The sequence below is a fragment of the Misgurnus anguillicaudatus genome, chromosome 25, assembly GCF_027580225.2.
Source record: "Misgurnus anguillicaudatus chromosome 25, ASM2758022v2, whole genome shotgun sequence".
Taxonomy (NCBI): Eukaryota; Metazoa; Chordata; class Actinopteri; order Cypriniformes; family Cobitidae; genus Misgurnus; species Misgurnus anguillicaudatus.
In genome coordinates this window covers 17,198,693-17,222,762 of record NC_073361.2, presented here as the reverse complement: position 1 = coordinate 17,222,762, position 24,070 = coordinate 17,198,693, and the positions used below count along the sequence as shown (strand labels likewise).

General features: G+C 36.9%; 1 protein-coding gene across 1 annotated transcript in view; it reads right to left on the bottom strand.

Moving 5' to 3' along the window:
* dok6 (docking protein 6) overlaps window positions 1–24,070 on the bottom strand; it is a 96,739-nt gene that overhangs the window by 10,057 nt on the left and 62,612 nt on the right. Inside the window, exons 4-7 of the mRNA XM_073863767.1 lie at window positions 21,416–21,535; window positions 13,385–13,574; window positions 13,040–13,178; window positions 9,474–9,582 (exon numbers count right to left, since the gene is read on the bottom strand). Of these exons, the coding sequence (XP_073719868.1) occupies window positions 9,474–9,582; window positions 13,040–13,178; window positions 13,385–13,574; window positions 21,416–21,535 (558 nt within the window). The remainder of the gene's footprint in view (window positions 1–9,473; window positions 9,583–13,039; window positions 13,179–13,384; window positions 13,575–21,415; window positions 21,536–24,070) is intronic.

The following is a 24,070-nucleotide window of genomic DNA, read 5'->3' as shown; positions in this document are numbered from 1 at the left end:
GCTGTCATGCCCGCAAACACACACGTGTGTACTTACACACCTGTGCAAGGCTCTGGTAGTCTGATCTGACCCAGTGGGATGAGGATGATTTGTCATTGCCTTTACATTAAAGCAAAATGGTCTCCCGGTCTAACATACACAGCGAATCCAGAACACAAGTAGAAGAAAAGGGACATGGAGAAAGAGAGCGAGATGGAGAGAGAGAGAGAGAGAGAGAGAGAGAGAGAGAGAGAGAGAGAGAGAGAGAGAGAGAGAGAGAGAGAGAGAGAGAGAGGTTTCGTCCACACATCTGGACTATGTACCCTAATTGTTTGTATCTTTTAACGCGCATGTATTGCATGCATATCAGACTGCCACTCCTCAGTGCCATTACAATAGGTGAGCAGATGTCATTATTCAACACAGTCTTTCATTATCATAACAATTACAAACCAACACAATTTCATGGAAATATGTAACTATTTTATTGGTACGAGCAATATGTATGCTAATTCGTATGTATGCATCTCATTTGTACGTTAATTTGTTTCGACCCCGTGAGAGTGGGGTTTCATTGTTGCTTTTTAGATAATTGTACATTTTCGTATGATTCACATTGAATGAACCAATATGAAATCACACCACGTTTACATTTATGTTTAAGTTGACACATCCAAAGCGACTTACAGTGCATTTGGTATTTATTTCACTACCCCTGGATTCAAACCCATGACCTTTGCAAATGCAATGCTCTGCAATACAGGAGTATACAGGAGTACAACAGGTATGTTTTTTCATTACAGCATCAAGTGTAAATACAGTAGTGGGAGATATGGTTTATACCCCAATTCAAATACTAACCCTGTTTGCATTTTGTGTAATATACATACTATTATGAAACAAAATGCAAATATATACTGTATGTGGGATAATTATATACAGTTTAATATTGATTTAAAGGAAAACGCCACCGTTTTTCAATATTTTACTATGTTCTTACCTCAACTTAGACGAATTAATACATACCTATCTTTTTTCAATGTGTGCACTTAATCTTTTTCCAGCGCCTCGTGAATGTGTTAGCATTTAGGCTAGCCTAGCCCCATTCATTCCTATGGCTCCAAACAGTGATGAAATTAGAAGCCGCCAACCACTTTTTCCCTATTTAAAAACTGTTACATGAGTAGTTACACGAGTAAGTACGGTGGCACAAAATAAAACTTTTGTTTGGAGCCATAGGAATGAATGGGGCTAGGCTTAATGCTAACACATTCAAGAAGCGCTGTACAAAGATTAAGTGCATGCATTGAAAAAAGATAGGTATGTATTAATTCATCTAAGTTAAGGTAAGAACATAGTAAAATATTGAAACACGGTGGTGTTTTCCTTTAATAATGCATTTTATTTTGCATTTATAATTTACTGTCATATATAATAATAATAATAATAATAATAATAATTTCAATATTCTTAATTCATATTTGCATCTTTTTATGTCATGTTTTAGCTTTTGCTTTTTATTAACAGACACACTTAAAGCAGAGATGGCAAACAATGATAACTGACTGAAGAGTTGGTGGAGGTTGTAAGAAAAACAAATATGATGGAATTCAATAGGTACCGTCAACTATTTACCTACTATGGTAGTCAATGGTTACAATCCGCTGTGTGCTCAGCATCATTTATCAAAATATATTTTTTTGTGTTCATCAAAAATTCATACAGATTTAGAACAACATGGGGATGAGAAAACAATGACAGAATTTTCATTTTTGGGTGAACTATCCCTTTAATTATAACGTTATGATTAAAATGAAAATATTTAAATGAATTTCTAGTCTATATAAATGTACAAAACATTTTATTCTAAACAGAAAATCTTGGTGACACTGTTCAAATAGCCCACCTTACAAAGGCCCGGCTTTTCAGTTTCAATTTAAATGATTGAAATTGATTCTTTTCAGACTTGACTTTCCATCACCTGGGAAAAATAACTGTTTTACTTCTTTGCATCAGTAAATTTACATCTAAACAAAATTCGGAGGACATTTTCTCTGAAAGTTAATTTACATAACATTAAGCCTGATCTGCTTACACAAGCTGTCATCACGGGGCAGTCGCTCACCGCGAGGTGCACAGAGACCTAAAGGCCAAAGTCAATGAAACAAACTAATGAAGCAGAAAAGAAGGTGTTAGGCAAAAGACTTTGTTTCCAAGTCTGTAATTGGGTAATTTACTAACAATGTCAATGAACTTTTTAGACCAAGATTTTAGGTTAGATTTTGTCTACGCCTTTAGGTATTAATTTAGGTGCCATAACTTTTCTGCCATCACATTCTTAAAGGAAAACACTACCGTTTTTCAATATTTTACTATGTTCTTACCTCAACTTAGATGAATTAATACATACCTACCTTTTTTAATGCGTGCACTCAATCTTTGTATAGCGCCTCGTGAATGTGTTAGCATTTAGCCTAGCCCCATTCATCCCTTAGGATCCAAACAGGGATGAATGTTGAAGCTACCAAACACTTTCATGTTTTCTATATTTAAAGTTACATGAGTAGTTACACGAGTAAGTATGGTGGCACAAAATAAAACTTTTGTATGGAGCCATAGAAATGAATGGGGCTAGGCTAAATGCTAAATGCTAGGGATGTTTTAATTCAAGTTGAGGTAAGAACATAGTAAAATATTGAAAAACTGTGGTGTTTTCCTTTAATCCCCTTTAAGTCTTCCTGTAGTCAAGAATTTTATTAGTAAAAACTCATATTTGAGCATCATAGCATATATAAATGTTGTACCTGTCACAGTAATTTTTTTATGCATTAAAACAATTTGAATGTAACTCTACATTTAGTATACGCGGATCTACGTATAAATATACAAATTAACCCCCGCCTCCAGCACAGTTCGAACCATATGAATATGCAAATTAGTCCCGTCTTTCACACCACCTCAGACCATAGATATATGTATGTACATAGATGCTACATTCGGCAGTTTCAGACACATAACTGCTAAATTTGGTTTCACACAATGCTTACGTGAACTGTGTGTTTGCAGCACAGGTTATAATATGATAACACTCACCCTACAGTGCTGTGATCATTTCAGCGCCGGGTCTATGAGGCTTCCAAACATAATATCTATAACTTGAACTACTGATTTACGCTTTACACTATGTTGATATGATTGGTTACATGTTTGTGATGTTGGAAAACAAGCCGTTTTTAAATCGCGAAAATAAGACTGTCTTAATTTTATAAAGAAAATAATCAGCAATGGTGTTGAATAATAAATTTGCACACGGCTTGTCTTAAAGCATATTAAAAAGGCCACATAGAAATATAGTACCCCAGAGTGGGACTTTCAATATCTTTCAGAAGCTATTATTATGTCAATACATATTTAAAAAAAAATCACCCCTGTATTCTGTAGCCACTTACGTAAATGTATACTTGCTGTTTTTGGTATTGCATACTTTAATAGACTGTTTACTCTACATTCATTTTTAGTCTATCTATAGCAAAACTGTAATAATTCAAGCTATTTTCAGCACAAGACTAAGCAAAGCTGGTTAATGACTTAAAATGCAAAGCTGTTATCTGCTTTATGAAACCCAGAGAAAAACATTTCTGCAAAGCAGCGAACGCCTACTGGTTTTGCTAAAGAAAAGACTAAGCACACACACACACACGCGCACACGCACACACAGTATAACACAATTGTCAGTAGTGAACAGAAGTGACTCAATCAAAGCTACAGAGGTAAAGGTGCAGCTGGTCTAAAGGACCCATATGAGATCAATCAGGCTTATCAAACCACTCCAGAGTGTTCCCAAGACCTGAGACAGCACTACTGTACTGTGAGCGAGCGTCTCCCTCCCATCCCCATCCCTGCCTGAATCTTCAAGTAAGACTCTTTATATCATCACGGCTTGCCTGTCTGGTAGGGTGGCATGAAGATTGGCTCTGCTGTATTGATTTCAGATTAGAGAGATTGTGTGGTATGTGAAGATGGACATTGGAGTCTGTATATGGACTCAGCATTCACTCGAACACAAACAACCTTGTGTTGAGCGCAGGTGTCCTGGAGAAAGTGTGTAATTAAAAAAACTGTATGTGTGTCTGTGTCAGTGAATGCATTATATAACATGACTGTCTCTCTCTCCAGTTCATTGTTACCGTACGTGTATGCGTGTTGTCTGACTAATTACAACCTTTTCTATTTTAATTTATACAACGGGTCTGTTAAATGCTGTATTGTGATTGGTTACGAAATGTTTCATGGATATGCATTATTTTTTGATAACCGCATACCTAACTTTTCAAATGTATTAAAAATAGGCACCAGAGCAATGTTTGAGGCAACCGTGGTATAAGCGGAATAATTGACTCCGGTCCTTTGAATTATTTGAAAAAAATGCACACGCGTGGCATAACCACCTTGGGTGTGCATTATTTTTTTATAATTCAATGGCCCGTCGTCAATTATTCCTTACGTATTTGAGGGCTACATGTGGAATAATTTATATATGGTAAATAAAAATGCATAAAATATATTCATAGCTCGGAAAACAATAATCATTTACAACATTGTTTTAATGTAAATCAGATAAACTTTTGGGACTTTATTCTTTTGGGTTTTTCATTCACACACTGTAATAGTGCTGTGATGGATTGCAGTTGATCGCATGCGATTCGCGGATTAATATGCACATTTTAATAGGGAAAGTTTATTATTTGCATGTGTTTCTAAGGCTTGCAAATGTTAACAATTCAAGTGACTTAAAACAATGTAACCGCAAAAAGGCACTAAAGTGAGCAGATTTCTGTACGTACATGCGGTTAAATGTGTCCGGTCCAGTCAGAACTCCTCATGTGTTTAATACTGTAGTCAAATAATACATTTGCTGAATAGAGCAACGAAAAACAAAGTAACGTTTTTATGTGAAGCAACCGTTTATGCTGTATCTTTTTCCTGAAGCTGCGCTTGGAATTCGCCCTCCGTGTGTGTGTGTGCACGCGTTTAAGTGCCCTCAGCAGTACATATACGGAGAAACACGTTTCAAAAAGTAAGCCAACATAAAATCTTTCTGTTCTTGACAGGGCACACAAAATGATCTCACAGTATTGTTTCTCTAATAAAAAACATTTGTTTATGTCTAAAGTGAATTATAGAGTCAGAAATCAATCTGTGCTTATTTGTTCTTAAAGAGACAGTAACCTCAATTAACCTACTTAAGTCTGTGTCATTAATGTTAATCAAACAACCCAAGACAAAATCACTTCTGCGGCTCTAAATAATAATAATAATAATGTTTAATTTGTACAATAAAGACAGTGTTATTATTCATTTAATTCGATTTCTGTACCTAATGCTAATTTTAGACCTTACTTAATGTGCCACTTTTTAATAAATGTTTGTAATTTCTTTATTTGTTATTAGATTTTTCCACCCTTTTTTTCTGATTCGAAAAAGGATCTGATCCTTGCCTCAAAAACCATGAGTTTTGTGATCCGTCACAGCCCTACACTGTTACCTATAGTGTTTCCTTTACTGTATATTTATAAATATTTCACTAACATGTTTAAAACTGGTACTTTTGGTTATAAGGTATAATGACAACTGCCACCTTCTATGGATAGTTTAGAAAACAGGGTCTTTAACTTTTTAAAACTATTTGTTTTTAACTGTCAGTAAAAAAATCGTTAAATGTGGCTAACCTTCACAAAACAACACATTGGTGACTTTGTTTTAATCATTTTACAATGTTTGAAATTTCTACTACACTGCTTGCAAAATTTAATTACAGTTATTTAAAACAAACATTTTAAAATATATAATTAAAAATGTTTTAACAAGAAATAATTTAATTTGAATGTATTTATATTATATTGTATACAGATATGTGATGGCATGTATGACATTGTTGTGTTAGACCACACAAGTTTATATTTGAGAAATTAGTAAATGAAGAGTTTCGTTGCAAAACGAGATAACCACCGTTTTTTTAATTGTTCAGAAATCTTGTTTTTTTGGTTGTGGATTCCAATTAATTTCAATGCAACTGCAGTTGGTTTGTTTTGATTTAAACCTTCATTACTTAAAAAATACAGCCAAGTAGCACCATTAAACAAAATAATAACATGATAACATAATAATAAACATGTTTTCACAAAAATGTTAAAAAATGGATTTATCTCGTTTTGCAACGAAACTCTTCAAATATTAAAGTATATAAGTTTATGTCAATGCCAGATTCCCCCTAACACAACAAATCACACTCTAAAGGTCATAAAGCTTTTATATAACAGAAGCATTAATTAATTGTGTGTCCTGTGTTAGAGAAGGAAGGAGGTGTGATGAGGTGATCCATTTATAACATGAATATGACTCATATTATAGTGTACATATGAGTCAGCAAATCCACACCTGCTGACAAATTCATCTCGCACCAAACACAGACTGACAATTGTGTTTCTATATTTTAGTTGTCACTTTGTGACTAAATTAACGTCATCATTTTCAGATGTAATTTAATCATTAAAAAAATATATACAGGAAGTCATGTTGTTTCCCGTCACATTTGGCTATTAACTTGAAAAATAAACAGCGGTCAAATTAATCTAATAAAAAGTAGAGATATATCATTGTACGGTATGGCATTTCAATTACAGCATACTGTACATCAATATGAGAAGAAACCTTCTTTTAAAGTGTGTTACTGAAAGACATTTACTTTCATTTATATCACATAAATATTGGCATGGCAAATATTTAGTCTATTTTCATCAACACTGTAAAAAATGAGGTGATAACTTGACATAAATTATAAAAACAAATTGAAATTGTTTACTTTAACTTAACAAATTAAGTTGATTTGACAAGTCAAAACTAGTAAGTTTAATTGACTTGGCAAAACCAAATTGTTTTAACTTCATGCTGCTTTTTTACAGTGTAAGAGTTTCAGACGCTTCAAACACAGCCTTAAATTTAAACATTTTAATACATTTTTAACATGTACATAGTGCACAAATATCTCAAAATAATAATACAGTATACTGCTTATTTTTACTGTTTATTACTTAAATACCGTTTCTTGAAGAGATATGAAAGTAATGATTTTTCCAAATGGATCATTTAGGTGTAAATGTTAAACCTGAACAACATGAGCAGGATATTACTGTACAGTAGGTTGCTTATATGCATGCTCGAATGCAAAGCATTTTATGCTGTGCTGTATTTACAGCAGGTGGCAAAATTCTCATTCAGCACAAACAGTAAAGAGCACGCTACTGCGCAGCAACGATCTTTGTATACTTTACAATTTGCTCTCTCCGAAAGCACAAGCTCTCAATGACTCGACAAAACCCAAACACAGCGTCCTTCAAAATGGTGATGCACTCAATTTATTCATTGAAAGAAAGCAGCGTTTTGCTGAATTTGTATTTCTGAGGGAAGCTGATGAGAGGGGAAACATTCACTATATCAGGCTAACATCTCAACAATGGGAATGCCACAATGATGAATGAGATACAGGTTTTAAGGCCGACTGCCTCAGAGGAAGATACATCAACTGCAGAGTAGCCTCAAAACATTACTTCACTGATTAGTGATGTAATGACCACGGGACTGTCGAATGCTTCATTCTAATTGGTTAAGAAATGTTTCACGAGAATGCATACTATAAACGCACACCTGACTTGTCAAATGTCTTAAGCGACACTCCACTTTTTTTGGAAAATATGCTCATTTTCCAGCTCCCCTAGAGTTAAACATTTGATTCTTACCATTTTGGAATCCATTCAGCCGATCTCCGGGTTTGGCGGTACCACTTTTAGCATAGCTTAGCATAATCCATTGTATCTGATAAGACCATTAGCATCACGCTCAAAAATAACCAAAGAGTTTCAATATTTTTCCTATTTAAAACTTAACGCAGCAGACAAAAATAGCCCCCTTAGTATATTTCAATAGCAGGGGACTATTTTCGGGCAGTGCGTAATATCATTGTGCCGCCTGCCGCCATGTTACAGCAGCAAAGTCCTTGATTATTATGCCAGAATAAGAGTATAGTTCCTAGACATATCTGCCTTGAAAATCACAACTTTTAATTTTCTGTCGGCCTTAGTATACGATGTAACTACAGTAGAGTCAAGTTTAAAAATATTGAAACTCTTTGGTTATTTTTAGCGCGATGCCACTGGTCCAATCAGATCCAATGGATTATGCCAAGCCATGCCAAAAGTGGTAGCGCCACACCCGGAGATCGGCTGAATGGATTCCAAAATGGTAAAAATCAAATGTTTAACTCTAGGGGAGCCGGAAATGAGCATATTTTCAAAAAAGTGGAGTGTCCCTTTAAAATAATCACCAGACCAATTTCTTAGCAATGACTGTGGTATAAGCGGAATAACTGAACAGTTCTTTCTGGTTCTCGAATCTGATTGGCTAAAAGCCCTTCCCAGGCGTAAAATATATTTTACTGATAACATAAGCGAGACGAAGCATAAATTTATTGTTGGTAAATGGAAAACAATATACAAATTAGGGCTGGGCAAAAAAATCTATTTTTCAATTAATCGTTTTTTTTTTTAAACGTGGTCGATTCTAAATCGATTCTCAAAGGCCACAAATCGATTTTTTTTATGAAATAACCTGATCCTGTTTGATCAAGGAATGCAACTCTTCTGACTTTTTTCAGCATAGATTTTTCATCTTGCATCAAAATTGTATTGTATTTAACATAATTGTATGCATTTGAAAATTAGAGATGGGTTCTGTTTTAATGTACCCAAGTGTACCTAAAATAAAAGAGTTTAATATACAGGTTTGTGGCTCTTAAACTCACTGTTCTTTTTTATAAATATAGCCTAGTATTTGTGTTAAATCAATATTCATTGAGTCGAATCGAGAATCAAGCATAAAAATCAAAAGGAGAATCGATTTGATAGCTTGTGAATCGAAAACGAATCGATCTGAAACATCTGAATCGATACCCAGCCCTAATACAAATACAGTCTGGTTACGATTGTTTTAATTACATAACTCAGTACTCATCAGCTACTTTATGCAAATCAGCTCCCTATGCAGAACACAGCTAATACATGATCACTATGGAAACCTTCAGTGCTTAATTCACGTTTACTTAAAGTATTGAATTCAATCCAACAGTCAGATTTTTTGTTAGTCTAATGCAGCATCACATTCAAACCACTTTACCCTCACTGCCAGCAAGATATAAATGAACATACAGTATAATGCTGATATATGCACAACAGATGTGCTGGCATATCAGTGCTCAATGTGGATTGCTGCATTGATGTACCAGACATCAATGTTAAATCCAGGCGACGGGAGGAGTCGTTCGCCAATTTATATAAGTACTCCGTGGAGCCCGAGATGAAATCGTCACCTATTTAAGTACTATAGATGTTTAAAGATGGTGCTTTCAGTGAGCTGTGGAGTGGGAAGGAGCTCTGTCTCACCTTGGTAATTGCAGATGTCTCCCACGCTGTTCTGACGCGTGATGTGGTGCCAGTAAGCGCTTCGCGGGAGAGATATCGACTTTGTTAATGTGCTCTCGTTTGAAAGAGTCTGTGAGGCAGAGCGGAAAATCATTGGGTTACAATGGTTATATTTCCAGTCAGATGGGGCTTACACTGAGACCAAGCCCCATAATAATAAACAGCACCCCTCTATTAGGCTGTTTTGATCATTATACTTGACAGGTGGAGTGTGAGGTCGTTAGGGCCTTTTATAAGGAAGCGTGGCGGTACTATTAATCATGGCATTTTGTAAAAGCTAACAAATAAGACTATTAATGAGACTCTAGCTGGATTTCAGAACAAGCAGCAGTTTTGCAGGTGTTGAGATCTGAGGGGAGGGCCATATGGCCAAGTCTCATCGGCCTTTTACTGAAGAGCACTTTAAATAGTTCAAAGCTAAAACACATGAATCAAAAAAGATTTGCTTTCAATCAACAAATGTTGATAATAGAAATGGCAAAAAGTCATAATTTAAGACTACGTTTACATTCACCCTCGTAATCTAATTATAATGAGATTTCGGATATATTGCGATTACACTTCATCTCATGTAAACACAATACTTTGATCAAAATAACGCAATTACCGGTAGGCTCATAATCACAGCAAGTATAATAGTGTTAAAATGCGGTGTATGGCAATTTGAAACAAAGTGGGATTTTTTTTTTTCACACACCTTAAAGATACTCTAGCCAAATATTACAATTACCCCATGGTTTACTCACCCTAATATGTCTATACATATGTCCATCATCTTTCAGATAAGCACATTTTGAGTTATTTTAATAAATGTTTGGTAACACATTACAATAAGGTTCCTTAGTTAACTACATTAGTTAACATGAACTAATAATGAACTGCACTTTTACAGCATTTATTCATCTTAACAATTACTAATACGTTATTAAAATCTTGTCACCATTAGTTAATGCATTGTGAACTAACAAAGATTAATAAATACTGTAACAAATGTATTGCTCAGGGTTTGTTCATGTTAAGTAATACATTAACTAATGTTAACTAATGAACTTTATTGTAAAGTGCAACCAAATGTCCTTAAGTGGACTTTAAACCCCAAAAATGTGCATTCATCCTTCACAGAGATAATCCACACAGCTCCAATGGGTAAATAAAGGTGTTCTGCGGGTAATCGATGTGATTTTGTATGAAAAATATCCATATTTCAAACTTTATAAAGTCTAATAACTAGCTTTCAGTAACGGCCCATCTTGAACTTAGCGTTTGTTGCCATGGGTACGTTGTGCAGTGACTCTCGTGAATTGCGTGAGTTCAAGATAGTTTGAAATATGGATATTTTTCTTAAAAATTTGCACCGATTACCCGCAAAAGACTATTAACTCTTTCGCCACCAGCCGTTTTTTTTTTTTAAGTTGCCAGCCAGTGCCAGCATTTTTCTGATTTTCACAAAAGTTGAATGTCTTCCAGAAAATGTTCTTCTTTAAATATATAAACATACAATATATCAAATGAAAGAACAGACCCTCTGCTTTCAAACAACAAAAGTTACATCATTTCTTTATTTCTTCTCTTTTTATTATCTCTCAAATATGGGTAGGTTTCTTAAAAAATTCAAAATTTTGAGCAAAAAGCTGAGATAATTGCAATTTTGTAAAGGACTTTGAGAGGGATAATCAAAACATACACGGAGTTTAACTGTTTTTGACCTTATTGGATGCTTCCGTGTTTTATAAGATGTGTAGGAGCGCCACCTGATGGATAATAAAGCTGGAAGTATACTAGGGACGTCCGCATATGCGCGCCGTCTGCATGACGTCATTTTCGTCATCAGGAGGGTCCGCGGCCATCCGCGCGCACCGTCCGCGTGCTGCCTAAAATTTGAGATCGCGCGGACAGTCCGCGTACGACAGCGCATGTGTGTGAAAATGTTGAGACAGGACACTACACTATAAACAATAACCTAAAGGCAATAGACAACATTTGCACACAGACCATCGTCTTTTCTTCTTTTATTTTCACTTCTTCCAAAAACAGAAAGCTGTGGAGCATTTTTGTCACCATAATGTTTGATTCCTTTTCTTTGTTTTATTGTTGTTTGTTATAAACCTTGTTTGCAGTGGTGGATCCGCTACTTTTCTTCATCTATCCTATTTTTTTAAAGTACTGTAAATGTTGCACATCAGTGCTGCACTGATAGCCTGGTAGAGTAATAATTTGAATAAGAAATTATTTGTATTGCGTATACGTGTCCAACGCAGCCATCCGCGTGTATCCGCGGGGAGTTTACTTGGAAAGCTGTGCGGACGTGAAAAAAGTATACCACAGCCTTAAGGGTGTCAAGATTTTGATTTTAAATCGATCGAAATTAGGTCACAACCTCGAACTTCGAATTAAAAAATTTAATCGTCAATGCTGCCACGCCCCATGTCACGTCTGGTCTGCTTGCCAAGCGAAAAAAAAAACACGTGTTGAGTGCTGCGAGTCAACCTCCTCTAACTTGGCTAGCTACAGCCAGTTAAAAGATAGCATGGCAGATTCAGGAGACACCACGCGAGCTGCTCTTTACATGGGGAAACAAAAAACAGCGCCTCCTGCCTTCAGCTGACCTCAATCAGAGCATGCGTGCACAGCAGAGCGGCGTCTGTGACAGGACCAGCCATTTCTCTGAACTGTTTAATCAGTTTAAGTTTCACAACAACTTATTTCAGTTGCTAAAGAGTTATGAAAACAGCATTTAAACATGACTCATTGGGGTGTAGTCTCACAATCTCGTCTGACGGTAATAAAAGCGCATTTTTAAGGTGCAAAGTATTGACAGGAATGTTCATCTGACTGGAAGTTTCGTTTTATCAGGTATGTGCGTGTACCATATTTTTCCACTGGCAGCACGACTAACATGGCAGGGCATCTCCGGGTTTAAGGTCAGATATTATATTTTATAAAAGTCTAATCTAAAAATGGTATAGCAACCTGTTTAAAAAAAGAAAGTAAAAATCGAGAATCGAATCGAATCGTGACTTTAGAATCGAAAATGTAATCGAATCGAGGATTTGTAGAATCGTGACACCCCTAATGGATAATAGCGGAAATATGGATTGCCATATCCATAAAAACTCGTCATTGGCAGGGAAGCGTTTTCTCTTAATTGACGAGATAACTCACCAATGGCTGGGAAAGAGTTAATTCTGTGAAGGATGGATGCACTTTTTTGGGCTTCAAAATTGGAAGTTGTTCCCTGATCCCTGTTTTCCACCATTCTAAGCTGGAAAAAGTAAAGGCATTTAATAAAATAACTCCAAATGTGTACCTGAAAGATGATAGACGTGTAGAGATGTGTATCTCGGATTGCTTGAGGGTGAGTAAATCATGGGGTCATTTTTACATTTAGATGGAGTATCGCTTTAAGCAAGATTGTAAATTTATGAAATATGCCTGTACCAACACTTTTGGATAAATCAGATGATTATAAAATATGTGGTATATCGTCCTACTATAGAATTTTTATGATATGTAGATTAACCATATACCTGTGTGCTCTTCTCCATCTCCAACATCATGCGTTCATGCTGTTCAGCGATGGACAGCGTAGCAGAATGAACTCTCTGATAGATCATCTCACCCTCTCGGGTCTGAAATGTGAACAAGCCCTCTCCTGTATCACACATCCTGTAAGAGCACAACACACACACACACAGCCGTTAAGCAATTATTGCCTTCTTTTGTTCCCGGCGTACTCGCGCTCTTGTCGTAATAGGCTGAACAATAATGGACTACTTTAACGGCCTGCTGTGAAAGTGACAGCATATGTTAAACGTTGAGCACCTACATCAGCTAATCGATAGCTAAACAGCACAATCGGGATGAAAGCATACCTCCCGGATTCGAACGTGAACCATGTCGAGTCTCTGCCGTATCTTCTGAGGGAGTTGAGCGGCCACATCACCAGCTTGACTCTGGCGTTATGGATGTCCCACAGGTAGATGTTCTCATGAGTGATCTGCATCGTGCACTCTCCGTAGATGTCCAGGTTTGGAGTCGGCATCAAATAGACGTTAAATCTCTCTGAAATATGTGAATCGACAGTCATATGCAAACCAGGGGTTCACATGGGTGATGGTGCCATTGCGATGGAAACGTCAATGCTAGATGAAATAACATTACTACTAATTACAATCCGCAAAATGAAAGGCTCAGGCTGTCTAAATAAGTAGGAATGCATGCTGTCTAATTTTAAGCTACAGGCAATAGCAGTTGAATTGATCAAATTTGAGGTTTTCAAAGAATTATACATTAAGGCAGGGGTGGGCAATTCTGGTCCTGTAGGGCCACAGTCCTGCAGAGTTTAGCTCCAACCCTAATCAAGCACACCTGAACTTCATTTGCAAGTGATACTAAAAACTTTGATTAGATTTTTCAGATGTGCTTGATTAGGGTTGGAGCTAAACTCAACCGGACTGTGGCCCTCCAGGACCAGAATTGCCCACCCCTGCATTAAGGGGTGGTTTCCCAGGCATGGTAAGATTAATCCAGGACTAGGCCTTATTTTAGGACATTTAAGTAGGTAGAGGCGTGAAGCATGAGTAATTTCAATGGTAAGTCCATTTGAAGACGCGTTGACGCATGTCTGGAGGTCTCGCGGCGCGAATGAGGCGTTTGGGGCGGCACAGAAGATGCGATTCCGCCTCATTCGCACGTCTAGTTCGAATTGAGCATCTGGCGCGGAGGCGCGAATAGTGCTTTTTGTGCATTCTGTGCATTTTGTGTTCGACGCAAATTTGCGACTGACGCCCGAGTTGAAAAATTTGAACTTTGGCGGAATTTCGCGCCACGTTAGCCAATCAGGAGCCTGCTTGCTGCTGTGGCGGCAGCCCCGCCCGGAGTCACTCATTCAATCTGAAGGAACACTTGATATTGTCCGTAAGCAGTCACCGGAGCTATACGACACAAGTTCTTATTTCTATAGAGACAGGAATAAAAAGGACCTCGCTTGGAAGAGTGTCAGTGAGGACATTGGCAACCTTTTGAGTCACCTGACGTTTATCGACCCGCACCATTTAATTTCCCCCTATAAGTAAGGTTACCAAATACAAACCGGTAACTTTCTCGATAAATGCACAATCAACATCAGTCATCTTGCAAACAGACAACTGCATAGCACTTGCACCTCCACAAGAAGCGGATTTTGCCCTGACGCGCATCAAATGCTTGCTTTTTCCGTGCGTCTACTTCGCTCTAGACGCACAAATGCATTCAAACTGTTCAAGCAGCAAACTAGGCGCGATTTTGACGCCTCAAACGTGGTTGGTGTAAACGCAGCATAAAGGTGCAATGTGGGACTTTTATCTCTTCACAGAAATGCAATATAATAACTATATTATCAGTGGTGAATAAAGACCTTACATAATGAACTATATTGTTTTTATTACCTTACAATGAGCCATTTTTATCTACATACACTGCGGGTAGCCCTAAATGGACAAACTGTTCTACAGAGCGCGTTTGATCCCTACTAGGGGTGCAACGGTTCTCTGTAAAGAATCAAACTGTCCCGTTATCCTCCCATGGTTCTTCAGGCACGTATAAAACTCGAGTGTCTGTAGACCTCTCACGACTGTTTTAAACACAGCTAATTATTTCCATTTGGGACAGAACAAATGATTGGCTTGCGCGACTATCACTCTCTCTCGCGACCATGGCTACCACCCCTGTTGCTATGGGATCTGCCCACACATGCGCACACCGATTGATATGAACGTGCACGAGGCACTCTAGGAAGAGCAAAAGTATTGCAGAGAAAGAGCATTCAGAACTCACAGTACCTGCATATCCAGTCAGCGAAGGCAAACGAGGCAAAAAAAGAAATAAACGAAGAAACCAAACGAGAGTAAATATCGTCGAGTCGACGATGCGGTAGCGGTATTGTGAGTGTAGTCCTCATCAGAGTCAACAATGCTTTCATCACGGAAACTCTTACATGCAAAACACTGGCTTAATAGTGAGTACTAAATGCCATCCTATTTGTTTATATTCATAGTGATAAAGTTAGGTTTATTATTACATGTGATTGTGACATGATGTTACTACATGCACTGCGCTTCTTCCTCTCCGCTCGTCTGAGGTTAATGCTGCTCCCAGCAGAACCGGTCAGCGTCACGCGTTCATGTGCTTTGGGGGCGTGGCTTTAGTAGAAACCCAAAAGGGAGGGGGTGTAGTGAATGGAAAAATGAGCTGTGTTTAAAACAGTCATGAGAGGTCTAGAGACACTCGAGTTTTATACTCTCTTTTTCAGAGTACTTACATTTTACTTATGTATTGGAATATAAAGGCAGTTTAAACAAATTTGTAAAAAAAAGGTTTTTAGATAATTCCTGCCTATCCTGCCTTTAAAGAAAGAAAAAAGTTAAACATATATCGTTATTACTGTGTATATTATACATTTTGAAGGCTTTTTATTAATAGAGGATGTGAAAATAACAATTTGGAATAACATGCACCAGGAAATCATGCAAATTTTGTGATTTATTTTTTATGGACTTAAATTGCAGAGTGTACTTGAAGTAAAGTACTTACAGGAACCCCTGCTGTATATCAAAACAAACCAATTGGCAAAGCAACAGAAGTAAAAGGAACTGTACTGACATGGTGTGAAGGCAATTTGATTTTTATAACAGGTTAACACTTTCTTTCACAGGTTTGAAAAAGTCACCAACTGCTGTTTGATTGACATTTTAACAATAAAATACGCCAGAGGTGGAGTCTGTTCAATTGTCATATTTACAAATGAATAAAACCACTTAAGTAGCTTTTATATGGGCAGCTGGAACATATAACTCTGTCCTAAATGACAGACCATTATGGTAAAAATCCTGAAAAAACATCTTAAAAATATTTTTTCATCTATTTACTTTTACTTCTCGCAGATGTGGTCATTGCATTGTACAAAGGTCAATAGATTGTTGCCATAGTGCCAAGAAAGAAACCGATGGTGAATGTTTCTTGAGCCGACCATGGCTGCAACCACATCATCTCAATTAACTCCAAAAAGACAAGGGTGCTCTTCATAATCCAAATTAATAGTGCCTAATTATACCTAATGCTTCAACATAAGCTATGTGTCTCTCTGGAGGCACAGGCGATGTAATGTGGGGGCTATTTTAGGGATTGTGAAAATTAACTCTGATTTAATTATCGAAGCTTGCCGTTAGAGGGGTCTAATTGAAACGCAAATGGCAAACTCTCTTCTTGTTATTCATCAGCCGTCGAATGGCGAAATGATCATCCTGCTGACCTCCAGCTGATATAATCATATACACGCTCTCGTTACGAAAACAAATCGATCATTCGATTAAAAACAATTGATGATTGCGCTGTACAGCGCCTGTTGTGGGATAATGCTTGAACGGCTCGGCAGCACACGGAGATGAACTGGAATTGATTTTCAGAATTATGTTTAAAAAATAATCACAAGGACAGTCCTGAGTTTCTTTCAAAGACCTCGGGAAGACATGCGGTCTGTTCACAGCTGAGTTTGGTGAGTCATAGATCTGTTTTGATTGGGTCACAGTCACCGGGAAAAAGGCATTAACGCAGAAGACCTCGAAAACCACAAGCGAGATTCAGAGTATATACAATTCAGACTACATTAAATATGACCTGATTTGCAGCGAGGATAAACATGGTTTGTGCCGACCGCAATGTGTTTCTGTGGTGGATTTTTGCTCTAGGGCATATTAAAGCTATTAAATTAATTATTGACTGCTGAGATCATGAAACCATCAAATGAACCAAAAAATGTACAGCATGTATTTGAATTATTTTAATTTGAGACATTTTTGTTTACTTTTGTACAATGCTTGAAGAAAATTTGGTAACACTTTACTTGAAGGGGTGTTCATAAGACTGACATGCAACCTTCATAATCATGACAAGACACGTGCCATGCACATGAAGGAGATTTTATGCACGTTTATGACAACTGTCATTAAGTGTCATTCGTTCAATTGTGTCATTTGTGATGCAAAGATGATATTGTTTGAGATGTCTTTGTTATGACTTGACAATATGATTATTACATTATAACTTGTCATGACAACTTGACATTACCAAGACAACTTAACTGACCACGTTTTACCAATGATACAAATTGAATTTGTCATTAAAATATCATTAAGGGGGCGTGCACACCAACGCTTTTACGCCCGCGGCCGGCGCATGTTTTCAATTGTTTCCAATGGAAGCTCGGCGTTTTTCAAATAAGCCAGCAGCTAGCAGGTTTTTTCCGCGCTGAAAACCGGCGCTCGGCGGTTTTTCCGCACTCGGCGCTGAGCGTCCAGAATTGAAAGAGATTCAACTTTGGGAGAAAAGCTCCGCTCGTCAATGTCAGTTTTCACACGGCCGCCCAATCACAGTGGAGGAGAGGCGGGACATTACCACAGCAACCAACCGGCTCGCAGCACAGCTACCAAAGCGCTCAGCTGAAGAAAGCTGGCACTCAGCTGAAAAACAGCTGGCATTCGGCGTCCTCAAGGCGTTTTCAGCCGCGTATAAAAGTTTTGGTGTGTCCAGCCCCTAAGGGGGCGTGCACACCAACGGTTTTACGCCCGCGGCCGGCGCATGTTTTCAATTGTTTTGAATGGAAGCTCAGCGTTTTTCAAATAAGCCAGCAGCTAGCGGTTCTCTTCCGCGCCGAAAACCGGCGCCCAGCGGTTTTTCCGCGCTCAGCGCTGAGCGCCGAGAGTTGAGAAATGTTCAACTTTGGAAGAAAAGCTCCGCTCGTCAATGTCAGTTCTCACACGGCCGTCCAATCACAGTGGAAGTGGGGCGGGACAAGTATCACATCAACCAACCGTCTCACAGCTGACGTATCAGAGCTACCAAAGCTGAAGAAAGCTGGCACTCAGCTAAAAAACAGCTGGCATTCGGCGTCCTCAAGGCGTTTTCAGCCGCGTTTAAAAGTTTTGGTGTGTCCAGCCCCTAAGTGTTAAAACTGTGTCAACAGTGTCATGAATATTCTTCAGATCATAATGTTTTCTTTTTTAAAATTTCCTCCAGGTGTTAGAGAAATTAAATAAATCATTCAATAATAATAACAATTATAATTGATGGAATTATATTTTATTGCATTTGGAGATTCACCTAAAATTAAATTAAAACAGTATAATAATGGGTTAAGCCATGCAGCGTTGGGTCCATATCGCTGCAAAGGTAATTACATTAAATTAATTGATTAAATGTTTTGTTAGTTTTTTCTTCTATGACAGAAAAATTCAAAACCCTCTGTGTGAGGAAGAACAAGTTGTGTTAGTTCTCAGTTTTTTATGTATTGTGCACATACATAAAGTTAAGTATAATCTTTTGAGGTGTCTGTTGCATTTTGTTATTTATTTAAAACAATTTGGCATAGTAGGGGAGACCGGGGCTGGTTGTCTCACGGGTTGGTTTTCACACTGCTTATTACAGACACACTTCATGGCGCTGTGATACAATTTTGATATCAATTTGTTAGCGTTTGATAGCTTACTCATTTGCACTTGAAATTTTGCTGAGCAGACACAAAACATTGAGGTGAGGAGACAATTTTTTATTTTCATGGGTCAGAGTAAATTTTTATGTTGGTGTTGTTTTTGTGTTGAGATCTTGTAGGATATTAGTCATTCAAAAACAAAACACTCATTAAAAAGCCAAAAGTATTAGCTTTATTTTGAGTCTTATTTTAGCTATCAAGTTAAAGCCGTGTGGCAGCTAGCTTATCATGTTTGTCAAGAAGTCAGTTGGGGATGGTTGTCACATAGCTTGCGGGGTTGGTTGTCACATGTAAGTATTGGAAATGTAGACCTTTTAAGACTGTTGGTCTGTTTGTTTGTTTTTGTTTGCTGTTAAAATAAAATAAAAGAATTAAATAAAGAGGTTTTAACTAAAATTATTAACACTAAAAATTATTTCATTTTATTTCACAACACAGTAGACAATTCAAGTAACTGATCACCCACTTTAATCTCATTGTTTAAACATAATGGGCATTGATGACAACTATCATAGTGGTGGTATTCATATTAAAACTTATTTGCAGTTTCTAGCTTAAAAAACTAAAAAGTTACACATTATTTTTTCAGATCCCAATTTATCACTAAAATCCTATTGAATCACTATAGGGACAACCAACCCCATACCCCGTGACAACCAACCCCGTGATGAAAACTTGGGGCCAAGACCCCAAGTTTTCATTTCATGTAGGAATTACTGCTGAAAGATTTTTTTAAGATGAGCAATTCATGCATGAGTAAAAATTGTGACAACCAACCCCGGTCTCCCCTATTAACACTTAAATGACATTTAATGTTTAATGTAATGTTAACCCATAAAGCTATGTAGTTTCTTAAGTTTGATAATTATTCTGCTATGTCATGTTTATGACAGATTTATGACAAGTTATGATAAATTGGTTTAAGTTGTCATAACAAAGACATCCCAAACAATGTCTTCTTTGAATTAAAAATGACATATCTGGACAAATTACACTTAATGACATTTTAAATGTCATAAATGTGCATAAAATCTCCTTCATGTTTATAGCACGTGTCATGTCATGATTATGAAGGTGTCATGTCAGTCTAATGAACACCCCTTCAAGTAAAGTGTTATCGAAAATTTAAGTGCGTCTGACATAATTTTCTTGAAAATTAGCATTTTTTTATCAGGCTCTTACACACTATAAAATGATCAATATTTTTATGTTACTTTAACTTAATAAATTAAGTATAATTAAGTATAATAACTTAATTGCATAATTACGTTTTTTTAATTCATGCTGCATTTTTTACAGTGAATTTAGGTTATGTAATTTAGGTAAAAGGCTAAATTCGGTCAATATCCTAATATATTCAGTAAACATCCTAAACCTCAGCATAAAAAACTTTTGCCCCTTGACATACTTGTTCATCCAATTTGTCTTCCATGCCTTTAAAGGGGGCGTTGCTGAAAAATCGTTATGACATTTAACAGATTCTGCCAACAAACCGCTATTTCTAAATGGCCAGAGGCCAGGATAAAGTGAATTTAAAGCAAATGATTTAGAGTATGAACATATAATACATGCTGAGAGTATATGATTGATATAATTATCCCATTTTTAAAGGAGGTGGCGTTTAGCGGCTTTGCATCTGAGCATTGGTACTTTGTTGGGTCACCATTTCAAATTTAATTTTAAAATCTAAATCTGCTTTATCATTTGGCATTGTTTCGTACTGTACTTTACAGCAGTGGTTTTAAAACTTTTTCAGTGTGCGCCCCGCTTGTATACGGTGCATCCGTTTGTGGCCCCCCGAAGAAAATTTATGACAAACATTCTAAAAATAAACAAAACATATTAAATGATTCATTGTATGCTGTTGGTTGGTTGATTTAATTACACAGAATTTATGATAAATTCATTTATGTTATGAAATGTCATAAAAGCAGGGCCCCCCTGGCACCATCAGAAGGCCCCCAGTTTGAGAACCACTGCTTTACAGTACTTGACCTACACATGTTTTAGCAAGACAAAGCTAAATATGAAAGTACAACAAAATGATGCACTCAACACAAGTTACAAAAATGACTAGAAAGCAAATGCAGTTGAATTCCTAGAATTTCAAAGAACAAAAATGAATGATTTCAGAAGCCCTTTCTTCACCATAATCTCATCCATCTCTATGACAAGCTCCATTATGGGTTGATGCTCTGATGCACGGCAGTGGCCATTAGTGCTTAGTAAAGAACCTTGGCCCGAGCGGATCATTTATAAACATGAGAACAGACCTGGAGGGTCTGTGTTTAACAAACACATTTGGTCCCTGTAATAGAATCATTTAGGGAGTACAAGAGGAAAAATCACCCAGAAAGCCGGGCTCTAATTGGATACTGACCGTTCTGTTCCCTCTGCACCCCTGCTGCTAACAAGTCCGGTTCTCCGAGGCTGATGTCATTAAGTCGGCTACCCAGACACTCCAAACACAATAACTTCCACCACTCCTCAGCCTCCAGCTCTGCGAACACACACATCCATATCATCATGTTTACATACAAGCGTACAGTCGGGCCACGGAGAGCAGCTGGTGGTGAGAGAGGGCTGCAAACGGGAAAACAGAGCAGGAGAAAAACACATTTGCGGATTTGGCACTAATGCAAAGGAATGAGCGTGTTCATTGGTGTGGTCCAAAATTAACACTTTTATTAGCAAGAGCTTAGAGAGGAAAAAGCTGAGCTGTAACACTTTTAGGACTTGCAAAAGCGTGTGTGGTTGAAGCGGGCATATACCGCTGGGTATTTTTTAACATAAGCACGCTGGGACTGCAGATACCAACACAGTCACTAATGTTTAATTCTTACCTCCAAACCATAACACAAAAATGTGTAAAAATTAATACATCCTTTCATAGAGTGTATGCCTCCCTTTCTCTAATAATACAATAATGTGTTTCTGTACATCAAGAGCATTGTGTAAGCCGTGTAAGGGTTATAGGTTTTGGTATAGGGAACACACATTCAATACAGTATTGATAAAACCGTACATCTTCAATTAACTGTAAATTGCTTTGAATTAAAGAATCTGCTAAATGCATAAATGTGCATTAATGCATTATTATGGTCAATGGAAAAATTAACTGATCTCTCTAGAACCCGTTCGTATTTTTAGTAAATCGTACAAATGTGTACGATTATTATAAAAAAAACAATAATGAAACCCTACTCCTAACCACGACCCAAAGTCACAAGGGCAAAAGCATATCGTACAAAAATTTACAAATGTGGTCGTACACATTAATACAAAAAATAGCCACCACGTAAATTGCCATGAGATTGTGTTAAAAAATACAGATTACATTTTATTGGTAGCCTATAGTGCAGAATCATAAAAGTTAATTCTAAATCACTTTTAGAACTTTTCTTTGTTTTATTTTTAATTTTTCTGAATCATTTACATTTACACTAGTGATGCACAGAATATTCAGCAAACAAAATTATTCGGCCGAAAATAGCAAAAAACGAATTTTCCGAAGTATTCCAAAGGAGAATACATTTTACCGAACAATGAGGTCTTTGATGACATGATCAAATGAACAAGCACAGAGTGAGAGACGCGCAAATGCAGCAAACATGTTGATGAAAGCATTTTAAAGTGTCTGAGAAAGACGCAAAAACATACAGCAATACAAGTTTCATTTATCATTTAAAATCATCAAGACATCCTAAACAATGTAGCATTTGAGAAAGACACGGCTGCAACGATGGGTATTTGTCTGATGAATGCACAAGCACAAAGAACGAGAGACTTTAGCTTTTCATCTCATGTCATAAAATGATGAAGAGCATCAGCAGTATGTAATAAAAACTTCCTAAAACCAATAAAGTCCTACAATGACAAACACGCTTATATTAACGAGAAATTAAACTTTATTAACAATGAGCTTTTTGTTAGATCGCTTTGTTGAACGGTTTTTATCTCCTGTCAATCTTGCCGCCATCACTCTCTCTCCCTTTGCTCGTGCTTGACCGTGCACACAAGTGTGCATCCGCTGCTCAACATACAGTGATATATAAGAGTTGTTACAAGTGCCTTAAGGCATAGTAATGAATAGGTAATTTGCATTTTGCGCAGGAATAGAAGATTGGATTAATATCTGTTTAGTCAAGTCGAATGTAAATGGAACAGTTTTAACAACTCTATCTATAGATATCTGATCAGAGATGTGACCAGGTGTAAATAGCCCTAATGACTGCTGGAATGTTAAAAAAATTAATTGTTAAAATAAATATAGTAAAAATGACATTTTGAAAATGTAACTTGTGCAATGGTAAGAAAATTTGCTAAATAATTAGGAAAATAAAAAAAATTGTTTGGTTGTTCGGTATTCAGCCTTCAGCTCTGTTTTCCTGTTTGAGGTTTTAATTTTATCGGCTTCGGCCAATAATTTTCCTCTCCTAATCCCTAATTTACACTGTAAAAAATTCCTTTTTGCACTTACATTTTTAAGTTTAATCAACTTAAATATACAATTCATTTCAATTTTCTTAAAAAGAGTTGAGCGGGGAAAATCAGTATTTGACATTTTTATCAGTAAGGGGATTTCTAAGTGGTCTATTGACACAAAATTTCCACCAGATGTAGCCATCAAGCCAAGTATTGAATTCATACAAAGAAATCAGAACATTTAAGTTTACAAGTTGAGTCATAATAAAGTGAAATGACACACGGAATAAGTATAGAACACATGAAGAGAACAAGGTGCAAAATGGCATAGAAAGCCAGTGAAATAATCCCTGCTGTAAATTATAAATATAAATTTGAAATTATTTGGTAACACTTTATTTCGATAGTCCACTTTAGACATTTTACTAATTATAATTAACTTTGCAACTACTTATCAACTACCAATCTTCAGAGAATTAGTAGACTGTCTGCTTAATATCTACTAACACTTTATTGTGATGATATCTCAACAGACATTCAACTGACTATAAGTATCTTTGCAAGTGCATGTCAACTTATTAACCCCAACCCTTAATACTCTAATGACAGT